The sequence below is a fragment of the Cyanistes caeruleus genome, chromosome 5 (genome assembly GCF_971803275.1).
Source record: "Cyanistes caeruleus chromosome 5, bCyaCae1.hap1.1, whole genome shotgun sequence".
NCBI classification, from domain to species: domain Eukaryota; kingdom Metazoa; phylum Chordata; class Aves; order Passeriformes; family Paridae; genus Cyanistes; species Cyanistes caeruleus.
This window is the reverse complement of record NC_141705.1, coordinates 30,952,695-30,978,463: the sequence shown is the minus strand read 5'-3', so window position 1 is coordinate 30,978,463 and position 25,769 is coordinate 30,952,695. Positions and strand designations below refer to the sequence as shown.

The 25,769-nt window shown below is 36.0% G+C and overlaps 1 protein-coding gene across 12 annotated transcripts in view; it reads right to left on the bottom strand.

Moving 5' to 3' along the window:
• The window catches only part of FAT1 (FAT atypical cadherin 1), a 105,456-nt gene that overhangs the window by 31,941 nt on the left and 47,746 nt on the right, over nt 1–25,769 (bottom strand). For 7 of the 12 annotated variants that reach the window (XR_015286535.1, XM_086887978.1, XM_086887977.1 and 4 more), the window contains exons 4-10: nt 18,389–18,450; nt 15,245–15,574; nt 14,525–14,735; nt 12,282–12,350; nt 10,183–10,322; nt 2,491–2,766; nt 2,078–2,288 (exon numbers count right to left, since the gene is read on the bottom strand). Coding sequence is in view for 11 of the 12 variants with exons in the window: in XM_086887978.1 (XP_086744104.1) it covers nt 2,078–2,288; nt 2,491–2,766; nt 10,183–10,322; nt 12,282–12,350; nt 14,525–14,735; nt 15,245–15,574; nt 18,389–18,450 (1,299 nt within the window). In the remaining variant the exon portion in view is untranslated. The remainder of the gene's footprint in view (nt 1–2,077; nt 2,289–2,490; nt 2,767–10,182; nt 10,323–12,281; nt 12,351–14,524; nt 14,736–15,244; nt 15,575–18,388; nt 18,451–25,769) is intronic. The other 5 variants (XM_086887983.1, XM_086887982.1, XM_086887986.1 and 2 more) reach the window with 1 other exon arrangement.

Genomic DNA, 25,769 nt, shown 5'->3' with positions numbered 1-25,769 from the left:
GGGTTGTAACAAACACTTGAGAATCTTAATTGTTTATACATGTATAGTTTAATTCACTGCTTCAAAAACAAACTTTGAATTGGACAAAGTTACATCTCTCTTAACTTCCTATTGATACACAGACAAGTTATTCCCCTGGGATAGTATTAAAATAAAAATAATGCCTGCTGAGAAGAACTAGCTGCCATTTAATATAAACACTTGTTTGCTTCAAATTTTGAAATACACAGATGAACTACACTGCATGCAAGACTCTGGGACTCTGCTCATGTATTAAGTATGCTAAGATTTAACATTTTAAAAAATTACATTATTAAAGCCATGCTCATTAAAGCATTATTAAAGCATGAAAAAAAATCATTAAAAACTTCTGAGTTCTGCACACAAGAAGGCAAGAAGGAGGGTTTGTGTTTTGTTTGTGTTTTTTTTACTGTTGGGTTTTTTTTGGTTGGGTATTTTTGCTTTTTTTAGAGGAGACTCTAAACACAGTGGCATTCTTAGAATATCCCATTACAAATCTAAGCAGCCATTACAAGCATTTAAGGAATGTTCCTTCCATTTGCTTAGAATATCAATTATAATGCTTTGACCTCCCAGTAGATCACAATCCTGTAAAATAAAACTTACAGGTCTTACATTTACTCCTACAAAAAGCTAGAAGAAAGGAAGGGAACAGCATGTTGCTTCATTCAAGACTGCACATACACACATTTTTTTCTTGTCATTGATGGGCATTCATAAAACAACCACTAACAAAATGGAAAAGGCCAGAGAAAAATTTAATGGGCATTGGTGTCCTGCTTAGTAAATGTCCTACTTCTAGAAACAACAGAAAAATCTCGTGTAGTTTAAGCAACTTATGAGACACTCAAAAACATTAATTCTTGTCAGAGTATCATGATCACAGCTTTGTTTAAATACAGTGTTAAAGTATGCTGTCATATGAAAACAGGGCTTTGGGGAAGAAAAAGAAAATATTTATATTAAATAATTCTTATCCTTTACTCAGCAATTTAGGTAAAATAAAAAAAAAATAAAAGCACCTGCACATATCACTTGCATTCAACAGTAACTGAGTAACTTTTTGCCCATTGTTTTTCTCTTTAATATACAGTCCCTTATGCTTGTTACTGGGATTTTTATTTTAAATTAATTTTTACCTAGAAAGTAAGACTTCACATAAGAAATTACATTTAAATAACTTTTTTTTTTTTTCTAGTCATGGTGTCTACAAAGCTCAGGACCTTAATAATGGCAAATATGTATTAATTCAGATTCAATGGACTGAACCAAAACACACTTCTGTCTGGCAAGTGAACTCAATCAATGTCATCTAATACTAGAAACTGCCACCATTTGAATCACATTGTTGTAGGCAAGTTCAGAAAGATATTCTGAGGTTAAAAATAAGGAGCAGCTCTTTCCTGGCCTACAATCTGAAAGGAGTCTTAATGCCAAACAGACCAACTCTTAAGGAATTTCTCAAATATTTTAATAAGATAGAATAGCAGTCCCACTACTAAAATTAGCCAGAGGAAAGTATGGAAAGCAACTCCTTTGCTGCATCTATCAGAAAGTTTACCTTAAAAGCTGGGATTATTTAGAGGTTTGGTACATGCACATTTAAGTTATTTTTGAGCTCCTTACTTCTGCATTATATTGAACATGAAAGCACTTGTCTCAGGCTCTTACTCTATTCATCAAATCCTTGCTTTGCCTATGCCACAGAAAATACAACTTACAGTATCAAAATAGAATGCATTTTTTAGACCTGAATGGAATGATTCTGTAATTTCTAAAGAAATTACTCCTTTTGAGCATTTCAAGATGGCTTTTTCTTCCCCTACTAAAACATGCCTAATTTATCTAGAGGATAACATAAATAGCTAAAGGATACAGATGAATACTTGTAGTTTTCTTTTAAATACTCCAAGGCTGTATCTTCAATACATCTCTCAGAATGTGGCACATAAACCTGCACTGCCCTCCCTTTTTTTTCAGCTATGTTTTTACACATCTACAGTTGAAAAAATATCAGTGAGTTCAATGGAGTGAAAATGTAAGAGAGTGAATATACCTGATTCAATAGAGTACACAACTTCTGCATTTTTTCCTTTGTCCTTATCCAATGCTGTAACCTGGAGTACTGCTGATCCAACAGCTGCTGACTCATACACTCGTCCTTCGTAGGAAGGGCTGGTGAACCACGGAGCGTGATCGTTTGTGTCACTGACATTAATGACGATTCTGGCGTAGTTGCGCTTCACAGGAACGTCTTGGTCTCGAACCTGCAACCGTCAGCACACGCCTAGTAATCAGCACTGCTATTTCAGTAGTTCAGATATTAGCAATAATTCAAGGTGCAATCAGTCAAAGACTGCACACAAATTAATCATACAAGTAAATGTTTGAATTATGGAGACAAACTAAAATGACATTAAAAGGTATCTGTCATTCCCAACAGAAGAAATCTCTCTCATGCGTACTTACCATTATTGTGAGAATATGCTGGTTCATGGTCTCATGATCCAGTTTTTCTGAGGTATAAAGGGAGCCTGTTGCAGGGTCCAGACGAAATTTTTTAAGACTGATGGGATCAGTACTGCCCTGCATAGTATAAATCAGTTTATTCTTCTCATCTCTGTCTGTGGCACTGACTTGCAGAATTTCTGTCTCTGGTAAGGTATCTTCGGGTATAACAACTTCATATTTTGAAGCAGAAAACTGAGGCCTGTGATTATTTGTGTCTATGACTTTGATGTACACCTGAAATGATACAGTGGGAAGGGGAAAACATTGATATTTGGCAAAAAGTAATGACAGAAGGATATTTCATTAAAAATCAGACCATAATACTGAAGTAATACCACTTCAAGACAATTTTATTTTGCTGGGAGGAGGAGAGATTCAAGATGCGTAAGGAAGAAGAATATCACTAAAGCCAAATTTGCCTTACCTTTCCCAAAGTCAAATCAAAAATATGTACAACCAGAAACATCTTAGATAAGACATCTTAAAAGGAATGATTTTTGTCCAAAGTAAGAAAAAAAAAAATTCCCTGTTAAATTTGGAATTAAAAATTAAAAATATACAATATGGATCTTAGAGTGGGTACAAATCCTATTTTGGGGTGAAAACTTACAATTTTAAGCAATGTTTTTTCAAGGTGTGCATGCACTATACTCCTCCTTTCCCTCACATCAAAATAGTCCTCTTTTAGCCCCTCACATCTGCAAGCTTAGACAAGCATAGAAAAGTGGTGGAATTGCTACAAAAGTGCATTATTTCAAAGAACTGCAGGTGGTATTGCTTACTATTCTCCAGCAATACAGCACAATTTCAGCATGGCTTGCTGGTCACCAACACGATTTCTCTGAAGTTGTAGTTGAATTAAAACAGATGCTTCAAATTTCATCTTTGTATAATGTTGCTCACCAGAACCACATAAGATCCCTGCAGCCCTACTTGCTCTTCACAGCACCAAAATTTTGTATCCAAAGGGTACGACAGGCAGCCACCACCCTGCACATACAGCCATGCTTTTATCCACCCAAGGGTAAGGTGCTTTGTATAAATTTGTTAAGGGCTATATATAAATAGGTTTTTAAAAAAGGTACTTACAATACTGTCAGTGGGTTAAATGGCTCTTTGGAGACACTTACTGCTTTCCTTTGGTAACTGGTGGAGTCTACAGATGTAATTTAGACAAGGTACCAAGCTGCTGCATGCAGTAGAAACTAAATTAAATTAATCCTGATGGTGGCAAATAATTAGGAAATGCCATATCTCTTGCTACAGGAAGAGGAAATGTCAATCTTGCAAAACTAGCATCTTACACTAGAATGGAATCATTTGGCACACTGATAAAATCCCTCGCAAGATGTTGCTATGGAGATGAAGGAGTTTGGTTTTGTCATGGATTAGAAACAGATTAAAGGAAAGAAACAAAGAGTTAGAATAAATATTGATTTTCAGTGGGGAGAAATATTAATGGGATGTGACCCAGACTAACAAATTAAATTGGAAAATGAAAAGCTAGAATAAGTATTATGTTAAAAATGTGATCTTTTTACATCGCCATGGTTAGACAGGATGCAAAAAAGCAGCACAAGCACAATTGTTAGTTTCTTTTTAAAGTCTGCATAAATAAAATACATTTTAACACCTCTTGGAAGAAGAAAGACAGAAGGGTCTAATACACTCACAAAGCAGCATTTGAGTAAAAACAGCTGCTCATTGAACAATGGCGCTCAGGAAAATTAAAAAATATACCAAGTGAACAAACAATTAAAAAAGCCAAAAACATAAAACCCCAGCACTCAATACAAATCAAATTATAAAAACATTTCTGCATGAATGAAAGTTTTAAAGGCTGTATATAATTACAGCATTTCATTAACGGATACAGTGCTTTCAAGATAAACTGATCACCAATTATTTTATTAAATTTCCACCTGCAAGAAATTATTAAGGTTAAACACAGAAAAAAAAACAAAGTGAAAAGATAAGGTGTCAAATGCAATGACTTTAAATTAAAATTGCTATTTAAGTTCATGTCTATTTCCACTTCCAAATGAGGAAACACAGAAACTTTGATTAAAACTGGAAGTGAGAAGGTATGCAACTACAGAGCAATTCTGTTCAGCGAATCATTGGAGCAGAAGACATGTCCACCTTGCTGCTGGTAGTACACAAAACAAATAAAGAAAAGCAGCATTTCTAGAATGGAGCTCCAGAAAAAAACACCATGCAAATTACTAAGTTCAATGCCAGGGATGTAGTGACTGTAACACCAGCATCAGTACTTGCAAGACTAACCACGTATCTAACAAACCAGCTTAACCAAAAAGCGAGTCACTGATCATAGCATCAGGATTTAGCATCAACTCTGGTATTAGCTAGCGAAGCAATTAAAATGACACATGAGGAGACATCCTCCAAAAAGTACTGTTGGGCTAAACAGAAAAGGAGTTAGCTCCTCAAAATGTACAGCGTTATTAAATATGAGTTATTGAAAAAAAATATTGCTAAGAAATAAACACGGTGACTCAGTCACTACAAATGGTTAGCTCAGGTATTCCATTACTTGTCACATTAGTTGCTCAGGCTGCAATTTTTCTCCACACTGGTAAGCTCAATTGCAAATATACAACTTCATACCTTAGTGCAATCATTTTAAATGTACGCAAAATCAAAAGTTTATCTTAAAACTCAAGTGAAAAGGGTTTTATTTACATACTCCAGGATTCATTTTTCTCTCAGTGATGCTATTATTTTATGCCCCTGCACAAATTCTGGTGCACAAGCACAATGTGACCTGATTTGTTCCCTTTTGGTAACTTGTCCAACTCTGCACACTGGGCTGATTTAATAAGGACAGAGGGAAGGAATCACCCAGTCCTGTTTGATGCTCGCTGGTGGGAATGCAGATCCACCACAGTGTTAAGTGCAGTCTCTCCTGCAGTACAGGAGAGACACTGACAAAATGAAACAAGTCCAATGACAGGTCATTAAAATCAGTGGGGATTGAAAAGCAACCTGTCCACAGGAGGGGTGCAGGACAGAGAGCCAGACTCTTCTCAGAGATGCACACTGAAAGGACAGGAGGTGACACACACAAGCTCCAATAAGAGAAAATACAACCACACATAAGAAATTTTTTTTTTTTCCAGGAGAGTTGTTAAACACCAGTATGAAAACAAGCCCAAGGAAGAGGTGTTTGTGCCCAGTCATCCCAGGCAGTTAGAACCTGGTGAGTCACTGAAAATCTTGATCAGCTTTGCAGTTTGCTTTGCATTGACCACAAGTTTTACTCAAACTCCAGGGGCTCTTTCCAATGTAAACTACTAAATAAAGATTTAATGAATTTACTCAGGAAACCCTATTTTCAATTCAGGAATTCTTACTGAACCTAAGTGACAGGTGCTAGTTGTGCAATTACTTTTTAAACGTAAAAGGACTGAATTTTCATGTAAACTGTTAAGACCTTGAAGTTAAATGGAAAGCACTTGCAGAAATAATTTGGAGTGTAGTTTTAAAGACCCATACATAAGACTATGGTTTAGTCTGTCTGAGAACAAAACACATGAAGAACTTGAGTTATTCTAACATAACATGTAACATAAAATAAAACTAGCTATTGAACATTTCTCAGTGAAACAATAAGATCCAATTCAAACAAAATATGCCAATATTATCTCTTAAGAGAGAGCTGCACATTAAAGAGGCACAATATAGAAAAGCTTGACATCAGCAGATCATAACATCATCTTTACAACAAAATGCTCTGGAACTAAAGAAATTTCACTCATTCTGCAAAAATAAGCAAGGGCTGTATTGCACAGCTGCCTTCTGCCCACAGATCCCACTGAGAGCAAAGCACACGGGTTATACAGAGAACAAAGCAGCCCAGGATTACTTTGAGGAAGGACTTAAATCTATTAATAATCTGGCAGGTGAAACCTAAATTTGCATAGGAATGTATTGATTGTGACTAAAATGAGATATGTGCCATTGACAAAACATACTCAATGTGCAATATTTAAACATAATGTTCATTTAGATTGCTTTAATATAATTTTTCACTTACTGGTCCTGTGGAGTTTTAAATCTACTCCTCCTATCCTGACATGTTTATAATCATTTTCATAAATTAAAAGTTGTATTCTCCAGAAATAATATAACTTAATTACAGTTCTAAATGTTTCTCTATAGCAGTGTAATCACAAGCTTAAACGTATGCAAAAAATGTAGTAAATGAAGATTATTCAATACTTCATTCCCAAAGTATCATATCCATATACATATTGCATCAAGCAAGATTAAATATTCTGGAATAGTAAAGCAGTAGGTAAAATGCTGCAATTAGCTGTAAACTATCTAAGTATTAATCTCAATGAAAAAAAATTGATATACATAGCAATGACTGCTATAAGTGGCTATAGCTAGAAACAGGACCATTTCTTTTTGTTTTCCCTCAAAAATCAATTCAATAGTTCATTTATCACTACTTACAGCCTGTGAATAACCTTTTCTGTTTCAGTACATAGGTACACTGATTTGTGGGATTTAGTTATTTAGTTTCTGTATTTTTATTTTATTTTAATCATAATCCTTCCAAGCATGACACTAGTAATTTCTAATATCATGTCAAACACCACTACTGTAGGCCTGGAATTTGTTTGTCCTTGCTTTGCCTCATGCATTTGGTATTTAGATGCATGCAAAATTCTAATAGCTTCCACGCCTACTATTGCTTTATTTTTCAAAAAGCTATTTAACTGAAGTCCTGAAAGAGTCAAATGCTCTACAGATGTTAATGGCCCAAAGCCAGCAAATGCCTTCCAGTTTAAAGTCAGATTCAATACACTGCTTTTACACAGTAAGACTTTCATTTCTTGTGCCACTTCCCAGTCTCTTGCAAATGCCATTTCCTTTTTCAAACTAAATGTAAAATTACTTACTCTGCTGTTAATCAAGATCTGTTAAATTTCTTACTTTATATCCAGTGTCTATAGCAGTTACTTTGTAAGCTAAAAAAGTATGGCATATTGTTGTTCCTCATGTATGCACTCAGAATTCAGAATTTCCTTTGCTTGTCACTCCATTTTAACTGTTTATCAGGTCTTAGAAAAATCCAGGGCCACATCAGCCTTTAAATGTTAATCATCAGTATTTCAGCAGTGAGCAATGGAATTTACATACTGGCAGCCATAAATCACACCTTCAGTTTTGATTTTGCATCAACATTTTTAACATGCTAATTTAAGCCTGATCTGAAATGCATCTTTTGAGGGTTATTTTAACAGATTAGAGCATTTGGGTGGGCCAGGAGTTATGAGGGAGATAAGAGAATCAATTAAAATCAGGATCATGCACCTACAGTTGCAGTTTGAACTAGTTCAAACTCAATCTAATATACCTACTAATATATATAATACACCTCGGTGAGACTCCAACAGCAGCAGTGGAACTTGTGCTTATCCCATAAGCAGGGCAAAAAGAAGACAAGGCAAAGGAAGTCTTTGTGCTTGTTTGCAACAGAAAGCACAATCTCTGATTCTGCCAAGCCCAACTGAGAGAGGAAGGGAAAGATATGAAAAACAATCACTGAAAAAGTAGTCACACCAGTGACACAAACTTGAGACTACTACTTCAATTCTTCTGGAGAAGGGTGCTGTGGGGTAAATGTTTATAATGTTCACTTAGCTTTACAAAATGTTAAAATAACGAAGTCATTTATAAAGAACAAAAAGTACACTGTGCATTCCCCCAAGAAGAACTAAATTTATCACATAACTCAGAGGAAGAGAAGGGGTGAGGGTTAAAGTAATTTTTTGACCTTCCAATTCTTGGCTGTTCTAAAAGACATGGCAGATCATGGTTGAACTGTGACAGCTCAGGACATCTGCATAAATCCAGCTATGCAAGCAGCAGCACTGGATAGACTATCTGCATTCACCAAGGCTCCATATTAAACCTTTCCTAGTCCCCAGGCTACCCCAACACACTGTATGTTGGCATTTTTGAATGCATTTTTGGGAAGTTGGGGGAAATGTGTATGGAAAAGCCTCTTACTGTCTTTTTGATTTTTAGCTGAATTTTCATTTCTTCTATTTTTTGTCCTAAGCAATTTCTGCCTTCTATCCAGGCAGGATAGAAGTGAATCTGCTCAGTGTTTTTCTACTACAGGTAGGCAAATTTAATGAATTTACAGCAGGATTCTCCAAACCTTTTATGGTGGTTATCAGCACCAGAGGCAATGACACCACAGCTATAATTGCAGCAATACTGGAAACCTACTGGGAAATGTGTTGCTGTCTTTGAAGATTCATGGTCTAGAAAAATCACTCACAATTGTCACTTTTAAAGGAAAAGGCATTTCTCAAAGGAAACTGCTAAACTTGGTCACCTTCTACTATCAAATTTACCCTGTTTGACCTGTCAAGCCTCCTGACATGCAGTCATATCAACCAAGATTCTGTTAAAAATCCTGAACATTGACAAGAAACATCTTTTCCTCTGGCCAAAAGCATAAGACATTAGAAAAGATAACAGAAAAATGTATGCACTGCACAGAAGCTGAACAAGAAGAAATTGCATTTGTAGCACAGATCTCTATGTACACAAAAGACAGCAGCAACCCACTTATTGCTCTTTGAGAGCCTGAGGGGTAGGTCAATGATAGGGGTAGGTAATGCAGACACATCAGTGTCCAAATCCAACAATCTTTAGTCGGTAAATACAGCCTTGACTTTCTATTTGTCAAGAAAAGAAGAAAAGAGAAGCTCCTCTATAATCATGCCTCTGTTCACACCAACCTCAGCTAAGCTGTACTTTTCATGAAAAGTACACAACATATTTGTGTTCTGGGCTGGGGAAAGAAACTTGATGGGAAAAACAGATGGGATATACATGATAAACTACTTTACTATGAATTATTTCCAGTACTGTAACAAAAGATTTCTGCACTATTAAGTGAACTTATTAGTCCAACTGCAAAGAATTGCCACCCTCACAGAGCCTTAGTTAAAAGGTAATTTTAAAACATTAGTTTGTCTGAGGTTGCTGATTTTTGGAGATTGATAAACAATCTCTACTTCCACCAAAACTGAAATAAAGTATTTGGGACAATATAAAGAGATGTTATAATCTAAACTTTGTTTCTATGTGTACACAATACTGAAAAAGCAGCTCAGTTTCATATAAAACATTACTTGGGCATTGTAGAACTGGTCATCCACAGATCTTCCAGAGGGAGAGGAACCACAAAATTTTAAAATGGCTGTCTTTACATTTCAAGTACAGTAATTGATTTATGTAGTGATTTTGGGGGAGCTTGTAAAGGGGAGTAATTCAAATGAGTAGTATTAATCCTTTTCTTGTGAGAAAGTCATGCATGCAGGAGCATAGTTTCTGTTTTCATTTATTTAGCTGTAGGAACATGTTATAATTTAAAAACTGTTGGTTCAGACTGCAGTATAGTAACACACTACAGCTAAGGCACCAAACAACATGGCTCTGTGAATATCAGAATTCACTTCTGTTTTAAAAAAAGTCCCTAATTTAAATAAACCACATTCATTGTCCGGATTAAAAAAACGGTAAGAAGAAAACCCAACGCCTTCCCCATCCTCCAGCTACATACTCCTTTTATAAGTGCTTCATCAGAAAGTTCATTACCTGAGTGCTGATAGATCTGGTTCCATCTGTTGCTTCTACTGTCAAGTTGTAATTTGATTTCTGTTCTGCATCAAGAGGTCTTGCAACAATGATTGTTCCTGTGCCCTTGTCCACATCAAATCGACTGTCATAGTTGCCACCTTGTTCAGGAAATTGTGAGAGGGAGAAGTTAATACAATGCATTATTGCTTCAATGTTTTCATGTATGATCATGTTCTGTCTTCCAATGCTTAATGAAGGTGGAACTATATATACATATACTTATACATACATTTAGTTTAAATACTTTAGGTTTTTTTCCTGGTAACATGGTATGCTGTTAATAGATATTAAAACTGAGTCATTTTGGACAAAGCTGACTTGCCTGGCTCAGGAAAGTCAGCAGGGATATTCTTATTAGCAAGATTCTCAACTTTAAAAAAAAATAAAAAAAAAAATCCATGGAATTTAATGATTCCATATAGCATACTGAGTCAAATGCAACAGCTCCTTTTGGGCAGATTGTCAGCTAGTAAGTGAAAACATACTTTTTATCAAAATACATTAAAAATCCCAAATCAGACATACAGTCAAATTTTTGTCTTTTGGAGCAGAGTATGTATTATTATATACATATATGACTATAGATAAGGCTGAAAAAGCTGCAGTACCTCCAAAGGATTTTCATCCTAATGTTGAGTACCTAAAGAACTCACTATCTCACTCTTACTGAGATAGGCAGGATTCAGAATAGTGCTAAACGTTTAAATGCCCAATGTTTAAATATGGCCAAATTCCTTTTCTGAAGCAAATTATCTTAATTTCCCTTGTGAAACTTTCAAATTACTCTTTGCAATATAGTTAAATAACTGTGTAGATCAATAGCTACACTCAGTTGCTTAAACATTTAATTGATCATCATCCTGCCACCCAAAGCAGACTGTCCTGAGAATGCAATGTCCATTAAGTCCAAACACTATTAGCGATGATGAATATTGCCATTTAACTACAATTGCTTTAGACCTCTCAATAAACTGCCTAAAATGGAAGAATCAATTTTTATTTTGGTCAAGCCAGTGCTAGATATGGCAAACCAATTTATCCTAATTATGGGCATGTGTTTTTTTAATTATATTTTACAAGGATTGCAGATAGCATTCAGATATCATCTGAGTGCTTTTTTTTTTCCTTTAACAAGATTATACATGCTAAGATTTGCAAATCACTAAATGCCTTTTATGAAAAGCCAAGGTTAGAAGTGAGAGGGTGAAGTTCCAAAGGTTGCAAATTTGAACTTAGTCCAAGAAAAAAACAGTAAATACTGAAATGAGCCCCCATTCACATGTAAAAAGGATTTCACCTTTAGAAGGTTCCACTGCATGACAAACATATCAGTTTAGGAAAGATGGGCAGGGTTCTGCTTCACTGGATATGAGATATTTGATAATGACCAAAATCACATAATTTTTCTAGTTCAATTGAAAGCCAACTCTTCTTACTGGCCCAGCCGCAGTTTCTGAATCACACAAATGGATAGAAACTGGACAACATGAAAGGTAGCAGTTTCTTCTTAACAGATGTACACGATTTTTTTTTTAATAGGCTTTGTTCAGAATGCCAGTTTTAGAAGGTGAATCTAGTTTTTCCTTTTATATCTGTCAGGCAAAACCATTTTCTCATGCCTCAATGAAGTTTTCTACATTTTAAGGGAAGAGTAAAGTGAATGAGCATGAATTGGTACAATCAGTTTTCCTGACACAAAGACAAGCTCTCTAACCAACATTTTTCCCTTTCTAATTAAGAAAATCACCAGGGTCTTGCCTATATTTGTAGCAGCAGTGATATCTGGTGATCCGCTGAAGCAGAACTCAACCCAAACTTCTGCATCTAGTACACTGAAAGTGTAACAGCAACAGTTTTGGCCAAAGCCAAAACTGGATGCTCAGAATTGATGCTGTATAAATGTAATGATGACAAAACAAAACAAAAACGAACCTGTCACAAATGCAACCGTGAGCACTTTGATTTCCGAAGGGTTAATAAAATAAATAGTTTATAAATGTACGCTTTCATTTCAGATCTCATAATCTGGTAATAAATTATGTGATCTCAGCAGATACCTTCTGCTGTACAGTTCAGGTCACAAGCCATCTGTAAGATGTAAAATACTTCACTAGCAAGCTTGTCTCCTGGCTCAGCCAAAAAGAAAGAAAGCATGGAAAGCAAGCACAGAACACAAAGGAAAGCTGTCAATCAAATTCATTCATGCCATTAGAAACAGTAAAAGAGGGTAGCAAAGTGACCACCTGTAAGAGTAGCCCATAACTTCACAACATGATCACATATCAAGTTTTCCAAAACACTTTTACTAAGAAAACCATCAAAATAAAATGGTTTATTTAACAATGCTTGGGCAAGTTGTTTTTTTCCCCATTAAGTTTTCTGTATGTCTTTCTAAAAACAGCAGGAAAAGATCATTCATTTTCTGCATTAGGCATACAATAAAAATATGTAAATGTCCAAACTGTGCTGCATATTTAGAAGGAGCAGATCAAAATAATACTATTATTCAGAATTCTGTTCAGATGTACACACTGTTCAGAGTGCATAGCAGCTGAAGCACACGAAGAACAATAGGAAAGTACATCCCCAATCTAATTGACAAATTTTGCTAATAAAAGGCCCCAGAAAACATCACTGCTGTACCGTGTTCAGGCTCAAAAAGAACCTCTGAGGCATATTCTATCTACTCTCTTTCACCTCCATGAACTGCTCACCTTTTTCTGGCAGCGTCACTTTCTTAACCTTTCCCTTTGATGGACTCATTTTGGTCTACAGATATTTGTTTGCTGTTGACTGGACAGCCCTAATTTGAATTGGAGTACATGACACCTTCTCATTTTTTCCTGCTCACTTATTTTTACACTTTCTGCTTTTCTACTCTCATATCCCTGAGTGTGTATGGGAAAACAGTGAAAAAGCAGCCTCAGTTCCAAAACACCTCTAATGCAGAAGTTTGCTCCTATAAGAATGCAAGAAAGTATTCTCAACTGTTTAGTCCCTCTAGAGAGTTGTACATACCTGCAACCCTTAGATTTGCCTAAACGCTAGCACTTTTTATTCAATTATAACCTATTTGGACAGGAACCTTTTTTTTGTTCAAGAATACATTAGAAAGTACCATTTAAAAATTTGATGTAAATATTTAATGCATTAAATACATGAACTATCATCACAGGTTTTTCATGCATGAAGCATGATTTTAGGGAAGAATTGTATCTGTTTGCGTGTGCTTGAAGATTTTCTGAAAACAAGTATTTGGCATTTATATATTACTGCTATTTGTGTCAGTTTCATAAACTTTATTTTTAACTGTTGCTGTTCTCAGTATGCCTAAGGAAAGACATACCAGCAAAGCAGATGTTTGAAATACTTAAATTATTAAGAAAAAATTTAAAATATGCCCTTCTCAGAAACTTAACCTCATAACCACGGCTTAAGTTTTCAGTAGTAACCAAGATGAAAAAGATCTTTCTCTCATGAGTGTAGCAGAAAAATCACAAATCTATAGAATCACAAGTCTATCAGAAATCTGATAGACTGACAGAAAGTCTATTTAAGACTAGAAGCAGTTCACAACAAGACACCTCTCTCGAACCAAAGCTATGCCATTCTCCTTGATTCTAACACACTTAAAATACAACAGAACTTGGTTTTACTATCAGCTATGCAGTGAACACTGTGTACTACTGGTGCTTGTAAGTCTAGTGACTAAATCTAAAATTCAAAAACTACTATTAATTTTGTTACTATGACATCAACATATTACTGGTTAGAAATCCCCTCTCAATGGTAGAGATTAAAGATTATGATTTAGTGCAAAGAATATGTACAGGAAGAAGATTGCAGGGGTTAGGAACATTGCAAGCTTTCCTTTTAGTACTGGATCAAAGGACAGCAAACTGAGAAGCAGCCCAGAGGAGAAGAAATCCATGTGAACAGTAAAATCTCTTTTGGAGCACACTATACTGATTTACAGAAAACTAGCATCTTATTTCCTTTCCTATCATGCAGTCTATGAGATTTACTTCATTAGTGTTCATTTCAGTGACACAATATTCATAAATCAATTTTAGAACTGCAACACAGCAGATATTTTGCAACTTAATTTTAATCTTTAATACAGAGTGGCACTGCTAAAAATGAAAGAATTTTTACTTATAAAATCCGCATCTGCATTCAAAGAATGTCAAAACCTTGCATTCTTTAGAAGAGTGATTAAAACCAAGCTGCAATGAGCCCTCCAGTATCTCAGACTCCATGCATTTGTTTCTAATAATAAAGGCCCTTAAGGCATCCTTACCCGTTATGTCAAACCAAAGTGGTGTTCCAAGAGGTTCAACAGCTATTACACCAATCATGTGAGCAACTGGGTCACTTTCCATCACCGTAAAAGAAAAAAATGTTTCCTCAAAATAAATAGGCTCTGTGGGTGGGACGGGCTTTGGAATCCATTCTATGTGAAGCCGTGTAGTTGAAGATTTTTGTGGACGACCATTATCTACAGCTTTAATCTGTGAAACAGACACATCTTTTAGGCTACAGGATCACATAAATCATTATGTCACATAAATAGAAAGCAGTAATAAGCTCCAAGCACGTTTGTTCGTGTGAGATATTTCGAAAAAGGTTAAGTGTCTCTCAAAGTGCCACTTGCCCTTCATTATCTGGGCAGCAAATGGAGAAAAAGTATGCAGCACCTGATAGTAGCACAAACAGTTACCATAAATTCACTTTTATTTTGCTTTCTTCCTGAAGGTAAGTCAAACTGATTGTTTATGTTCCCTCATCACATAAATTATCTGTCTAGTTCTGGGAAAGAACAGCAGTTCTTAATACACACTACAAACATCTCAAATCATCCCTTAATAAAAACCGAACAAACACACCAAACAATACTTCTGGATCTGTTGAAGCTTTCTTCCTTCAGATACTGCAGTCACTCACCTGCCAGCAACTGAATAAGAAATGAACAGATAAAAGAACACTTTACATATTCATGATATACAAGATTTTCACTCACTGAAAGGATATCGTAGTCCCTTGCTGCAGAAAATTTCTTTGATGAAACCACTCCAGTTTTTGGTTCAATAAAGAATTTGCCATGTTCATCACCATCTTCAATGCTGTAGGAGATCTCTGCATTGGGGCCTTCATCTTTATCTGCAGCAATAACTCGATAGATCGGCTCTCTCCTAGCAGTTCTCTCTCGCTCGGGCTTACCACGCTCTGGAAGCCGAATTTTGTAGAATTTTTGCAAGAATTGAGGTTTGTTGTCATTCTCGTCTAAGACCTTCACAATCACCCGTGCAATTGTTGATTTTGCAGGAGTACCATTGTCTGTTACTGTTACCTGTTTTTATTAACAAGGGTTAAAGTTAGAGCTCCAACATGGTCCTTCCAACAATGTTCCTCCCTAAATGAGATTTTCCTACAACTGCCTAAACAACTGTACAGATATCCCTTAACTTCAGCTAAAGCACTTCCCTAAAGCTATTAGGTACTTACAAAAAGCATTCAAAGTATGTTCAACTTTTATCTTAATATTTTGACACATGAAATGCAACATGAAATGCAAATATTCATGCTCATCTCTAACAGATGATATAATTTCCACATAAATGAATATCTGTTCCCTTTAGTACTTGTAATGGAACACCACCACATACCCTTCAGTTCAGGAAAAAAACCCAACCACACCCAATGAGAAAACCAAAGCATATCACAAACGAGGAAATTACAAGTGGTATGGGATAACATGTCCTTTAACATAAAATAGGCATTGCCCTGAACCAAGCCAATAGCAAAGGCTAATTTGAGAAACATCTATTTGATTTGAATGCAACATCAGTTTTGAAGGCATTACTGACATGACCAAGAGTATACTAAGATATGAGAGAATAACATGAAGGTAATCTAAAACAAATGCATAAGAAAGTGAGAATTGGAACTCAGAAAACACAAACTGGGAATAAAAAAATGGGGCATATTAGTTACCATTATATAAGAAGAAGTGCAATCAAAGATCAAATTTAGTAGCAAAAAGGAACAAACCCACCAACCCATCTGGTCAATATTTCAATGCTCAATTAAATAGCCAGATGCTCAGCACTTGGGTCATAATACTGTCCACCATTCTGTGCATTTCTGGGTTTCTTTCCAACCTATTATCAGAGTTGTAAACATTAACACATGGGAAAACTGCTACTTTAGGCCAGGCTGTCTCTCAGTACTGCTCAGTACTTAGGGAGTTCCTCTGTCAGATACTTCACAGACTTTTAGTTAAAACTTTAACAACCAGTTGGGATTCAAAATTAACAAAGAACGAAGAATTATAAATTACACCAGGAGGCAATAAACAATATCCCAAACTAAAGAGCAATGAGCTTAAACTATTTTATACAGAATGACGAAAGCAGGAGGATTAAGTACCATTATGTGACATTGCAATCCTAAAAATAAACTTTCTGAGTTTTGTACATGTTAGCTTAAGGTTATAAAGTTAAGTTTAAATTAGCATGACTACTACCAGAAAACTGTCCATAACATTACACCCTGAGTGTGACCTCTGGCATAAGTTTTGGGCCAGAACAAGTACACACAAGGTAAGTTTTGGCCCAGAACACACACACACACACATTTCTTTGCTGCAGCCTGAGAATTCACACAATTTTCAACAGGCAACTTGGATGTGGCCACCTTGTTCCAGGGATAAGGTGTAAGCAATCAAAGCCATATGGACCATGTTCCCTCAGGATCAGGAAACAATCCACAGTTCATTTTATTTACTGCATAAATCTAATAAAAAAAGCCAGTATAATATATAGAGAAATAAAAATCATGATTTACCAATTTGAGAAGAAATAAGACATAATGGACATGAACTGCTTACTGAGACAACTACATTCAAGGAGGCAATTTGAAAAGAGAATGATATAATTACTGTAAAATTTACAGGGATACTATGTCTAGTACTAAATCAGATTTGCCATTTGAATAATTTTGTTACTGTTACTTCTAGAAACACACTGCAGAGGAAATTCTGCCCCATTGCTACTTAGGTACAAAGCATTCTTTTCAAAGCTGACACAGAAATGAAAATAATGATTAAAAAAATTGGTCCAACAGCTGCTTTAATTGAGCTCATAATGCACCAAAGGGATACAAGAGGCCCAGGAAGAATGCACACATACTGCAATTATGCTAAAGGATAGTTTGTGCTATTGGAATAAACACATTCATCTCCACGTCTCTGCAGTCACTGCACTCCTACTGGAACACCTTTCTAAGGTTTTCACAAGTTTGAGTAAGGCTAGAGTTGCTTCTCTGTCTTTAACATTTGGCCAACTCAAATTGCAGTCTTTTATCTGTCATCCAGGACAAGAGGCACAAAAAACATTCCAGATAAATCTTAGGACATAAGGATCACTGTGAATATTAAGTCTTCACTACAGGGGAAGTACCATGCCATTACACTGCTTGACAACATTGTGAAATTGGACTACTTAAAGTTCTCTGTATGTTTTCCTTTCAGACTGTTTGACAGAGAATGAGAAAAGCTCTTAAATAAACCTCAGGCAAATAATTTAATGTTGTTAAACGAAAGCATTATGTCACAAGTTTCATGCTGTTGGACTCAGGCTCTATAATGCATGTCTTGAAACTCATGTGAATGGTAAACATGTTATGCAGAAAATAGGGCTACTCACATACCATCCTTTTGTATTCTCCATATTATAAAAACATTGCACTTTTTCAGATGTCTATACTTTCAGACACCTAAACATTTTCAGAAACCTATACTCAGCAAAAGTTGAGCTGAAATAGCTATTCCACTAATTACACAGGAAGAAGAGGAATCACACTCATTTTAACAAGCATGCCTTTGTACCATTTGAATGTAAATCCCTGTTTCGAGACATAGAAAATGAAAATTGCATTCAATCTGTACCTTTACTTTTTAGCAAAAAAGCCTCAAACACATTGTTTTTATAAGAAAGGTGGTTATTTGCATTGCAACATAATGAACACAGAAGGAAATTACTTCTGAAATCTATTTTTTTTTTTAATTCTTCATATATTAACCAAGCCTGGCAAACTTAATTCTCTGTAAAAGAGCAATGAACTTACAGTCACTGCTTTTCAGCAACCTAAATAAATTATTTACCTCCAATATGTGCTCTCCCTGCTGCTCTCGATCTAGTTTTCTGGATGTGGTTGTAATTAGCCCTGTAAACATAAAAGAATAATTAATCAGATCCTTCAAGAAAATAATCTGAATGAAGGTTAGGTTAAATCAGCAGTTACTGACATCCTCAATATCAATTTCTTCTTAGGTGGCCACTTCCATTTTTGTAGAATTTATGCTTTCACTAAGGGAAGGGGCGAGGGGCTTCCAATCCTTAAAAGCTGTGAAAATATTCTTTGCAATCTGAAAACTAAGCTGTTATAACACTAAAGACAAACACAGTTCAGTGTTCCAACACATCTGTGAGTGTTATGTTTCTGACAGAGTAATGAATGCAATACTCCCACATGAAGTCTTGTTTTCAGAGGGCATTCATATGCCTTTTTCAAAGGGTGCTGACAGACATTATCTGAATTAATTACCAATCTCTTCTGGAGGAACACCTATTTGTAACATTAGTGATAAAGGCAAAAGAAGGATAACCTGAAGAGATGCAATAATAGCAAAAAAAACAGGGCAATTTGTCTGTATTGGCTTAATTTCACAATGAAAAGCAGTCAAACAGTTGCTGTTGGCAATAGCAGAGAAGAAACCACAAGTTTTTGATACATGATATTTTGTCTCAAGACTTTGATACACTCCTGATGCAAGATTAGGAAGGCATGATGGGTTTTCCTTTAAATGAAGGAGTCAAAGAGTGAGAGGTAACAAAAAGACAGTGAAATGGAATACAGAAGGATCTTATTTGAATTAATTCTCCCTAACAGTTCAGAATTTTAACTATTGAGTTTCATGAAAAGAAAACTTGGTCAGCTCTCAATTATAGCAGAATGATTTGCTGTTGTGTGAGTTGACTGTGCCACGGATGCAGCCACGAGAGAATTCAGTTTCTTTGCTGCACAAAAGCCATTAACCTTTCTGCAGGTACAAGCTGGCCCCACAAATACCATTGCTGTGTTCACGTGGGACTGAGCTAGTAAATCTTCCTAGACCCAACCTGGCCTTTCATGAAGAAACCACCAAGGTTTGGATTTGCCCAGCTTAAGCAACTACTGATCAAAACATCCCATATTCTCCAAAGCTGCAACACAGAGGATACTGCAATGTCAGGCCACATTTTATCCAAATATCCCAGCTTTTGACAGTGGCCATCTTGATCCTTAATTATCAAACTGGAAAACAAGGAAGCAATTACCAAATGAAGGATGAAATAGAGATCAAAACACAGGTGGCATACTTCATGTCCCATTTTCTAACTACAGAGTAACTTTTTTATTTATATGACCTTATATAAGGAAAACTAAAATCCAGCTATAAAATTTTCCAAGCTGGTCTGCTATGATAAAAAAGCCTCCAATTTTGTCTTTCAGCTGATAAAATGCAGAGTATGTAAGAAAAGAAATAAAGACTTCAATTTCACTTAAAAGAGAAAGGCCAAGAGAAACAGGATTGTTTTCCACAGGTGCATAGCTACTCAGTGCTTCTGACAAAAACAGCTGTAGTCTACTTATGCCAGCAAAGTAGACAGCCTGACATGGCTACAAACAAAATATAATACAAACAAAACCTATATAATGCAATATTACAGCTGTCAAATGTTCAAACAACTACTCTCCAAAAAACAGATAGTGCAAATAACAGCTGTTTCAATTATGGTCAAATCTGCCCTTGTTTTTCCAGCAATTTTGTTTGCCATCATATCAAATCCATTATTTACCAGTATTCTAGGCAATGATATGTCACCTTCTCCTGCGTTACATTTTTATGCTTTTACAGCACATAGAAAATATATTTGCTATTGTTAGGATATATCTTTTGGTATTATGCAGTAATTGTCCTTAGCTATAAAGAAAGGGGGAATGAAAATTAAAACATACAAAAACACAAAACAAACAAACCAAGCAAACAACAAGGAAAAAAAAGTAGCATTATTATTGTGAATTTAGGAAGGGGAAGAAGAAGAAAGAGAAAATGATGTGACGGTTGTCTGTTAACCTTCTTGAGGTAATATTTTCACATGTGTATTACAGAGCTGTGAACAATGACAATTGAAAATATTTATTGTCACATATTCTAAAAAGCTTTATTTTCTTGCCTGAGTCTGGGCAACACATTTTCTTTTCACAGGCTCTGTGGGGAACAGAATAGTACTGTTAATTGGAGGAGCACAAGTGGCACAGCTGCCACCTCATCTGCTTCTTTCCAGCAAAGGGACTTGCAGGGGACTTCAAGAAACCCAAGTTCTCCTAAAACCTCTTTCTACTGAGTACCTCTGCAAAAAGCCAGCACAAGCCCTCCCATGAAGCACTAATATCAAGGCTCACACCACAGTTACAAGAGAAAAGGGTAGATTGCAGCATAGCCACTAAGGAGGTGACTGTTCAACAGCTGGGTTGAAGATGGGGAAAATCTCAAAAAACACAGGAAAAATAAAGCAACCCTAGCAGAAATACCTCATGAGTCTTGCATTTCCCTGAACATTCAATAGTTAGTCTACATCCTCTGACAGTAATAAGACTCCATCTCTCACAGCAACAGCAAGTGGAGAACTACATGAGATCAGAAAAATGGCACTTTTCAATAGCTTCCTATCCATTTTATTTTTCATCAAGAGCCATGAAGACTAGAGCCACCCCTAAAGATAGCAATTAATACTTGGAGGAAAAAATATCAATAAAAAAAAAAATTCAAAAACTTCTGCTTTAAGCATTCAAAACAAAATTCTACCATGTACCACTACTTTACACACTAGTGATTCTTAAAGGAAGTCTTGTTCCAGATAAAATTCCTGTTAATGAAGTTGGTCAATACCACTCCAATGGGTAAGCAGAAAAATATCCAGCAAGAACAAAACACACATGCTTTGATCTGTTAAATCTCCAGTCTTTTCAGCCAAGCATGCCACACTTCTGTTAAAACACTTCAGACCAATAACAGAAGGGCTTAGTCTTCACCATATATATCCTGTACATTCAGCAGAAACTAATGCCAACAAAGGAAATGTAACACTTCTGGATTTAGAATCACATACACATGCATGACATTCTTTTTATTTAACTCTTTACTGCTAGACACTTTCCTGAGCGCAAATTTAGCCTCAGTGAGGTGTTCCACTTCAGCTTAAGACTATAAAAGGTTTGATTACTGCAATCACTAAATTTTTCTATTTCTGACAGGTTTTCCTATGTTACAGCATGTTTAATGCTGCACCAACAGATTTTATCCATTGTTGAAGAGCTTTCCTGAACTACAGCTGTGATAACAAGGTCAAGTGTTCCTACGCACTGTGACTGCCTGCTAAGAGGGTTGGGGAGAATCTCTGGACCTAACGTAAGTCAGCTCTCCCTGCAACAAAAGCCACCACTCTGCTCTGTTGCTAAGTTTTTTTAGATTGAATTCCTTCACTTTTCTGTAACACTTTTTGTCCTTGCTGTGCCCCTCCCTCTACAAAAATAAATGCATGACCACACTTTTGCACACACCACATCCCCAAAGGAGTGGCAAGTAAAAGATTTCAATTAAGCTCTGAAGAAGTCTGTAAAATATTCAGTTTTGAAATCCTTGTTATGAGGTGGGGAGAATGAAGTAACAGCAAGTGTGAGAAAGAGGCCACTGTGACAAACCATTCTATTTCAAAGCAAAACTGTCTCAGAGCATTGTTTTGTAGTCATATTCTTGCATTTTGCCTCTGCTTCCTTTCATCAGCCCCTCTCTCCCAAACCAAAAGGAACAATAAGCTCCAGTAAGTCCCATCACTGACTATTATTTCACCTGAAATCAATGTCACTGTGGCGGGAGGGGTGAAGCATTCTTGAGAAATGCAGGTTTATAAAAACATTTCTGATATTATGATGAGGAAATGGTATCTTTAGTGAATTGGTACTATTTTTGTATTTAGTAATATTTAAAAACTTGCCTCATCAGAAACATTTTCACAACAGCACCTTAATAACTTAGAGAGTCTTTGGATAAATCATAGCTGTTCTTCCTCACTAGCTGGAGAGCTACTAGAATCATCTGAAACTAACTGCAAACATCTGTAACAAACAAAACAAAACAAAAGTAGTAGCAAATACAACTGTATTCTCCGTTCATTCCTTTTTTGAGTTTACATTCTGCTGTTTATTTGAGGTCTACCCAAAAACTTAGAGAATCACATCCGCATTCACATAAAACTTACTTCAGATTTCTATTTTAAATAATAGCAGAACAAACATACAAAAATACAACTACAGCATACAAGTAAGTAAATGTAAATAAAACTGCTACATTTGGAACAGAAATTAGCACCAGAGATCAGATATTAGCAGGGATTTATTTCACATCAGTTCCCAGCTACATCGTATTTTCTGTTTCTGAAGGCTAGCACATCAACAACGATTTCCATTCAATGCTGAAATGTCAATAGCTTCAAAAAACACATAGAATATTAGGTGGGCACTGTGTTAAGAATTATCTATTAGCTACCTTTATGGCATCGATGATCTCAATGATTAAAGAAGTGGCATCAGACAAAATAGTCTTTGCAAGGGGAGGAGGAAGGCTCAAAGGTTTTATCTCGCTGCATATACATCATGCAATGATTAAAGAAGTGGCATCAGACAAAATAGTCTTTGCAAGGGGAGGAGGAAGGCTCAAAGGTTTTATCTCGCTGCATATACATCATGCATCCCCATGCATTTGTGCTTTCACAAATACCTGCAGACTTTCCAAGTGCTCATTCATCTTTAGATGATGAAGATTCTGGAGATGGGAGGGAGTCTGCCTATTAGACACGGCTAACCCCCACAATGAACCAAAAGACTAAAGCAGATGCCAAATGTCTATGCTGTCTCCAATGAGTTTGAACTGATAGGCTTGAAGTAGTGTAATACTTTGAATTGCATCACGTGAAAAGAAATACATTGAATACATTGGCACTGAAGAATTAAGTAATCAGCTACAAAATTTTTTAGCACTAACTTCAACAGATATAAGTCATAAACTAAATATGAGGGAGGCCATATTTGGACAATGTGCTTTTTGTCCTCTGTGTTAAACGCAAACCATAACTAACCAGCAGAAATGGTTTCTCTGGACTGCATCAGTCAATTATCACTTAAACTCTCAGTCATGATTACTGCAACTTAGTCAATTTATTATTTTAGCTCTCATTCCCCCACTTCAACCCTAAAACCAACAAATTACTAGTGGATGTTAAAGGGTTTTCTTTTCTTAATTTTAACATATTGTTATACCTTCAGATCTTAATGTGTAAATCAGCCTAAGATTTGAAGGAATTTTAAATTCACCTATGGCTGTACTGGTAATCAGGTTAACTACTGCATAACACAGCCCGAGAGCACCGAGCAAATTACAGCAAATAATCTTAAATTGGAGATCAGTTATGTCTCTTCGAGTGGTAGAGATATTGTCTCACTTCAAGGCAGGATTTCCTCATTTAAGAAGTAGTGTATTATATCCAATTCAACATAGCTTTCCCTTCTAGACAGAGGAACATATCTTTCTTCTGTATGACAGACTGAGAAGTTCACAGCCATCAGCAGTTTCTTCCTCACAGAAGTACTAGGTGTTATCAAGCCATGTCTTAGACATCTCTCATAATACAGCGAGATATATAATCAAGTCTCACTGTCTGAAAGATCTCTTATGACATCATTTTAAATTTCCATTCTCAGCACTTCCCAAAATATGAACAAAATAACTGATAAAACAATAATCCATGATTATTTCATCACTGACACATAAAGATGACTATTTTTTTCAGTCTTCTTTCAACTGATTTCAAGCTGTGTTTTACACCTAACTTACCGTACAATCAGTGACCATCAGAAAAGGTCCACATTTTCTCTCTAAAGATGTTCAGATAAGCTTTTAGCAAGACTGTAGTCAAATCTTGTTTTCTACATAAGCCAAAAAACGGCTTCACAACCAAACCAAATGAACAAGTGAATAAAAGCAGATCAATAAAAATTAATAGCAGAGGGATTGAAGAAGAGATTCCAGCTTTGCAGCTGTCAAAAAATAAACTCTGGCTTACTAGCCATGTAACGAGTGATGATGACTATTATAAGCTAGAAAGTCTAATATATCACCACTGTCATACATCACCATAAAGGCAGACTGCTGAGCTAAAAAAAAAAAAAAAAAAAAAAAAGCCAAGATATTGCTAACAAGCTATCATAATGGAGCAAGTATATCATAAAGGAACTGAACTTCGGTTTACATAGTCTTAAAGATAATTCCTTAGCAATTTCACTTGATTTTCATTCCTAAACTCTTCCTTGTTCTAAGCACCTTAATAACTCTCATTGAAACCAGCAACAGAATTGTCACCACTAATTTTCTAATGCTGAAATAGGATTGTAAATATACAGTCCTAAGAGAAACTAGCAATATCATTTAACACCTTAAATGGCTACAAATGCCTCTTCTGCTCAAGTACTACATTCAAAAGCAATCATTACTTTGAAGAAGTTCTTTCAGTAAAGGCCTCAAAAATGAACCACTTTTCAAGAAAGATTGAGAGCTTGGGTTCCTCTTTTAATTCTCCTAGCCATATACTCTCTCCATTAGCTCTGCTGTTACTTTCTTGCTCTCTCTGGCCTCTGGAATTTTACCTTTTTTTGCTATGCAGCTGTTTAGGTAGAACAAAGATTCACTCTGCCTAGCAGAGCTCACAGCCTGTGGCTAGACTTTTCTGGATAGTCTGGACTTATTTTTCACTTCATATATAAACTTCCTGATCAGGGTAATAACACAAATGAGTTACAATACCCTAGCTTTAGAAAAATTAAAATGGAGACCTACTGCAGTACACTCTGATGAAGTCACTACTCTCTCTCTGTTAAGCATAGCATGATGGCACTCAACTAGCACAGTCTTTCACAGTTTTGGTGCCTTTTCCCCTTCAATTCCCATGTATAACCATCCAAGAAAAAGCCAACAGGACACTCCCACAGTGTACAGACAGCTAAGTAAACTCCAGACTGAAAAGTCCGAAACACGTTAAGAACGTCACATTCTATTTGCTCTTCAGATTACCTTTTCTTTTTACTTAGGTATTTCTTCTTTCCTGTTTCAAATGCTGGTGCATATGCTCCAGATTTCATCCACAAAAAACACGGTTGGCACATTTGTCCCAGATGAATAATTCTTGCCCTTTGAATAGTACTACATGAAAAGTCAAGCAATAGTTCAGATCTCAGTCCTACCCAAGTCAGGACTGCATCAAATAAGGGGTAACACCCTGTCCATCAGGGTGCAGCACATCTATTGAACTACAGTAATATCACAGAATATGCTGAGTTGGAAGGGACACACAAGGATCAAGTCCAGCTCAGTGTTTATTAGCTTACTG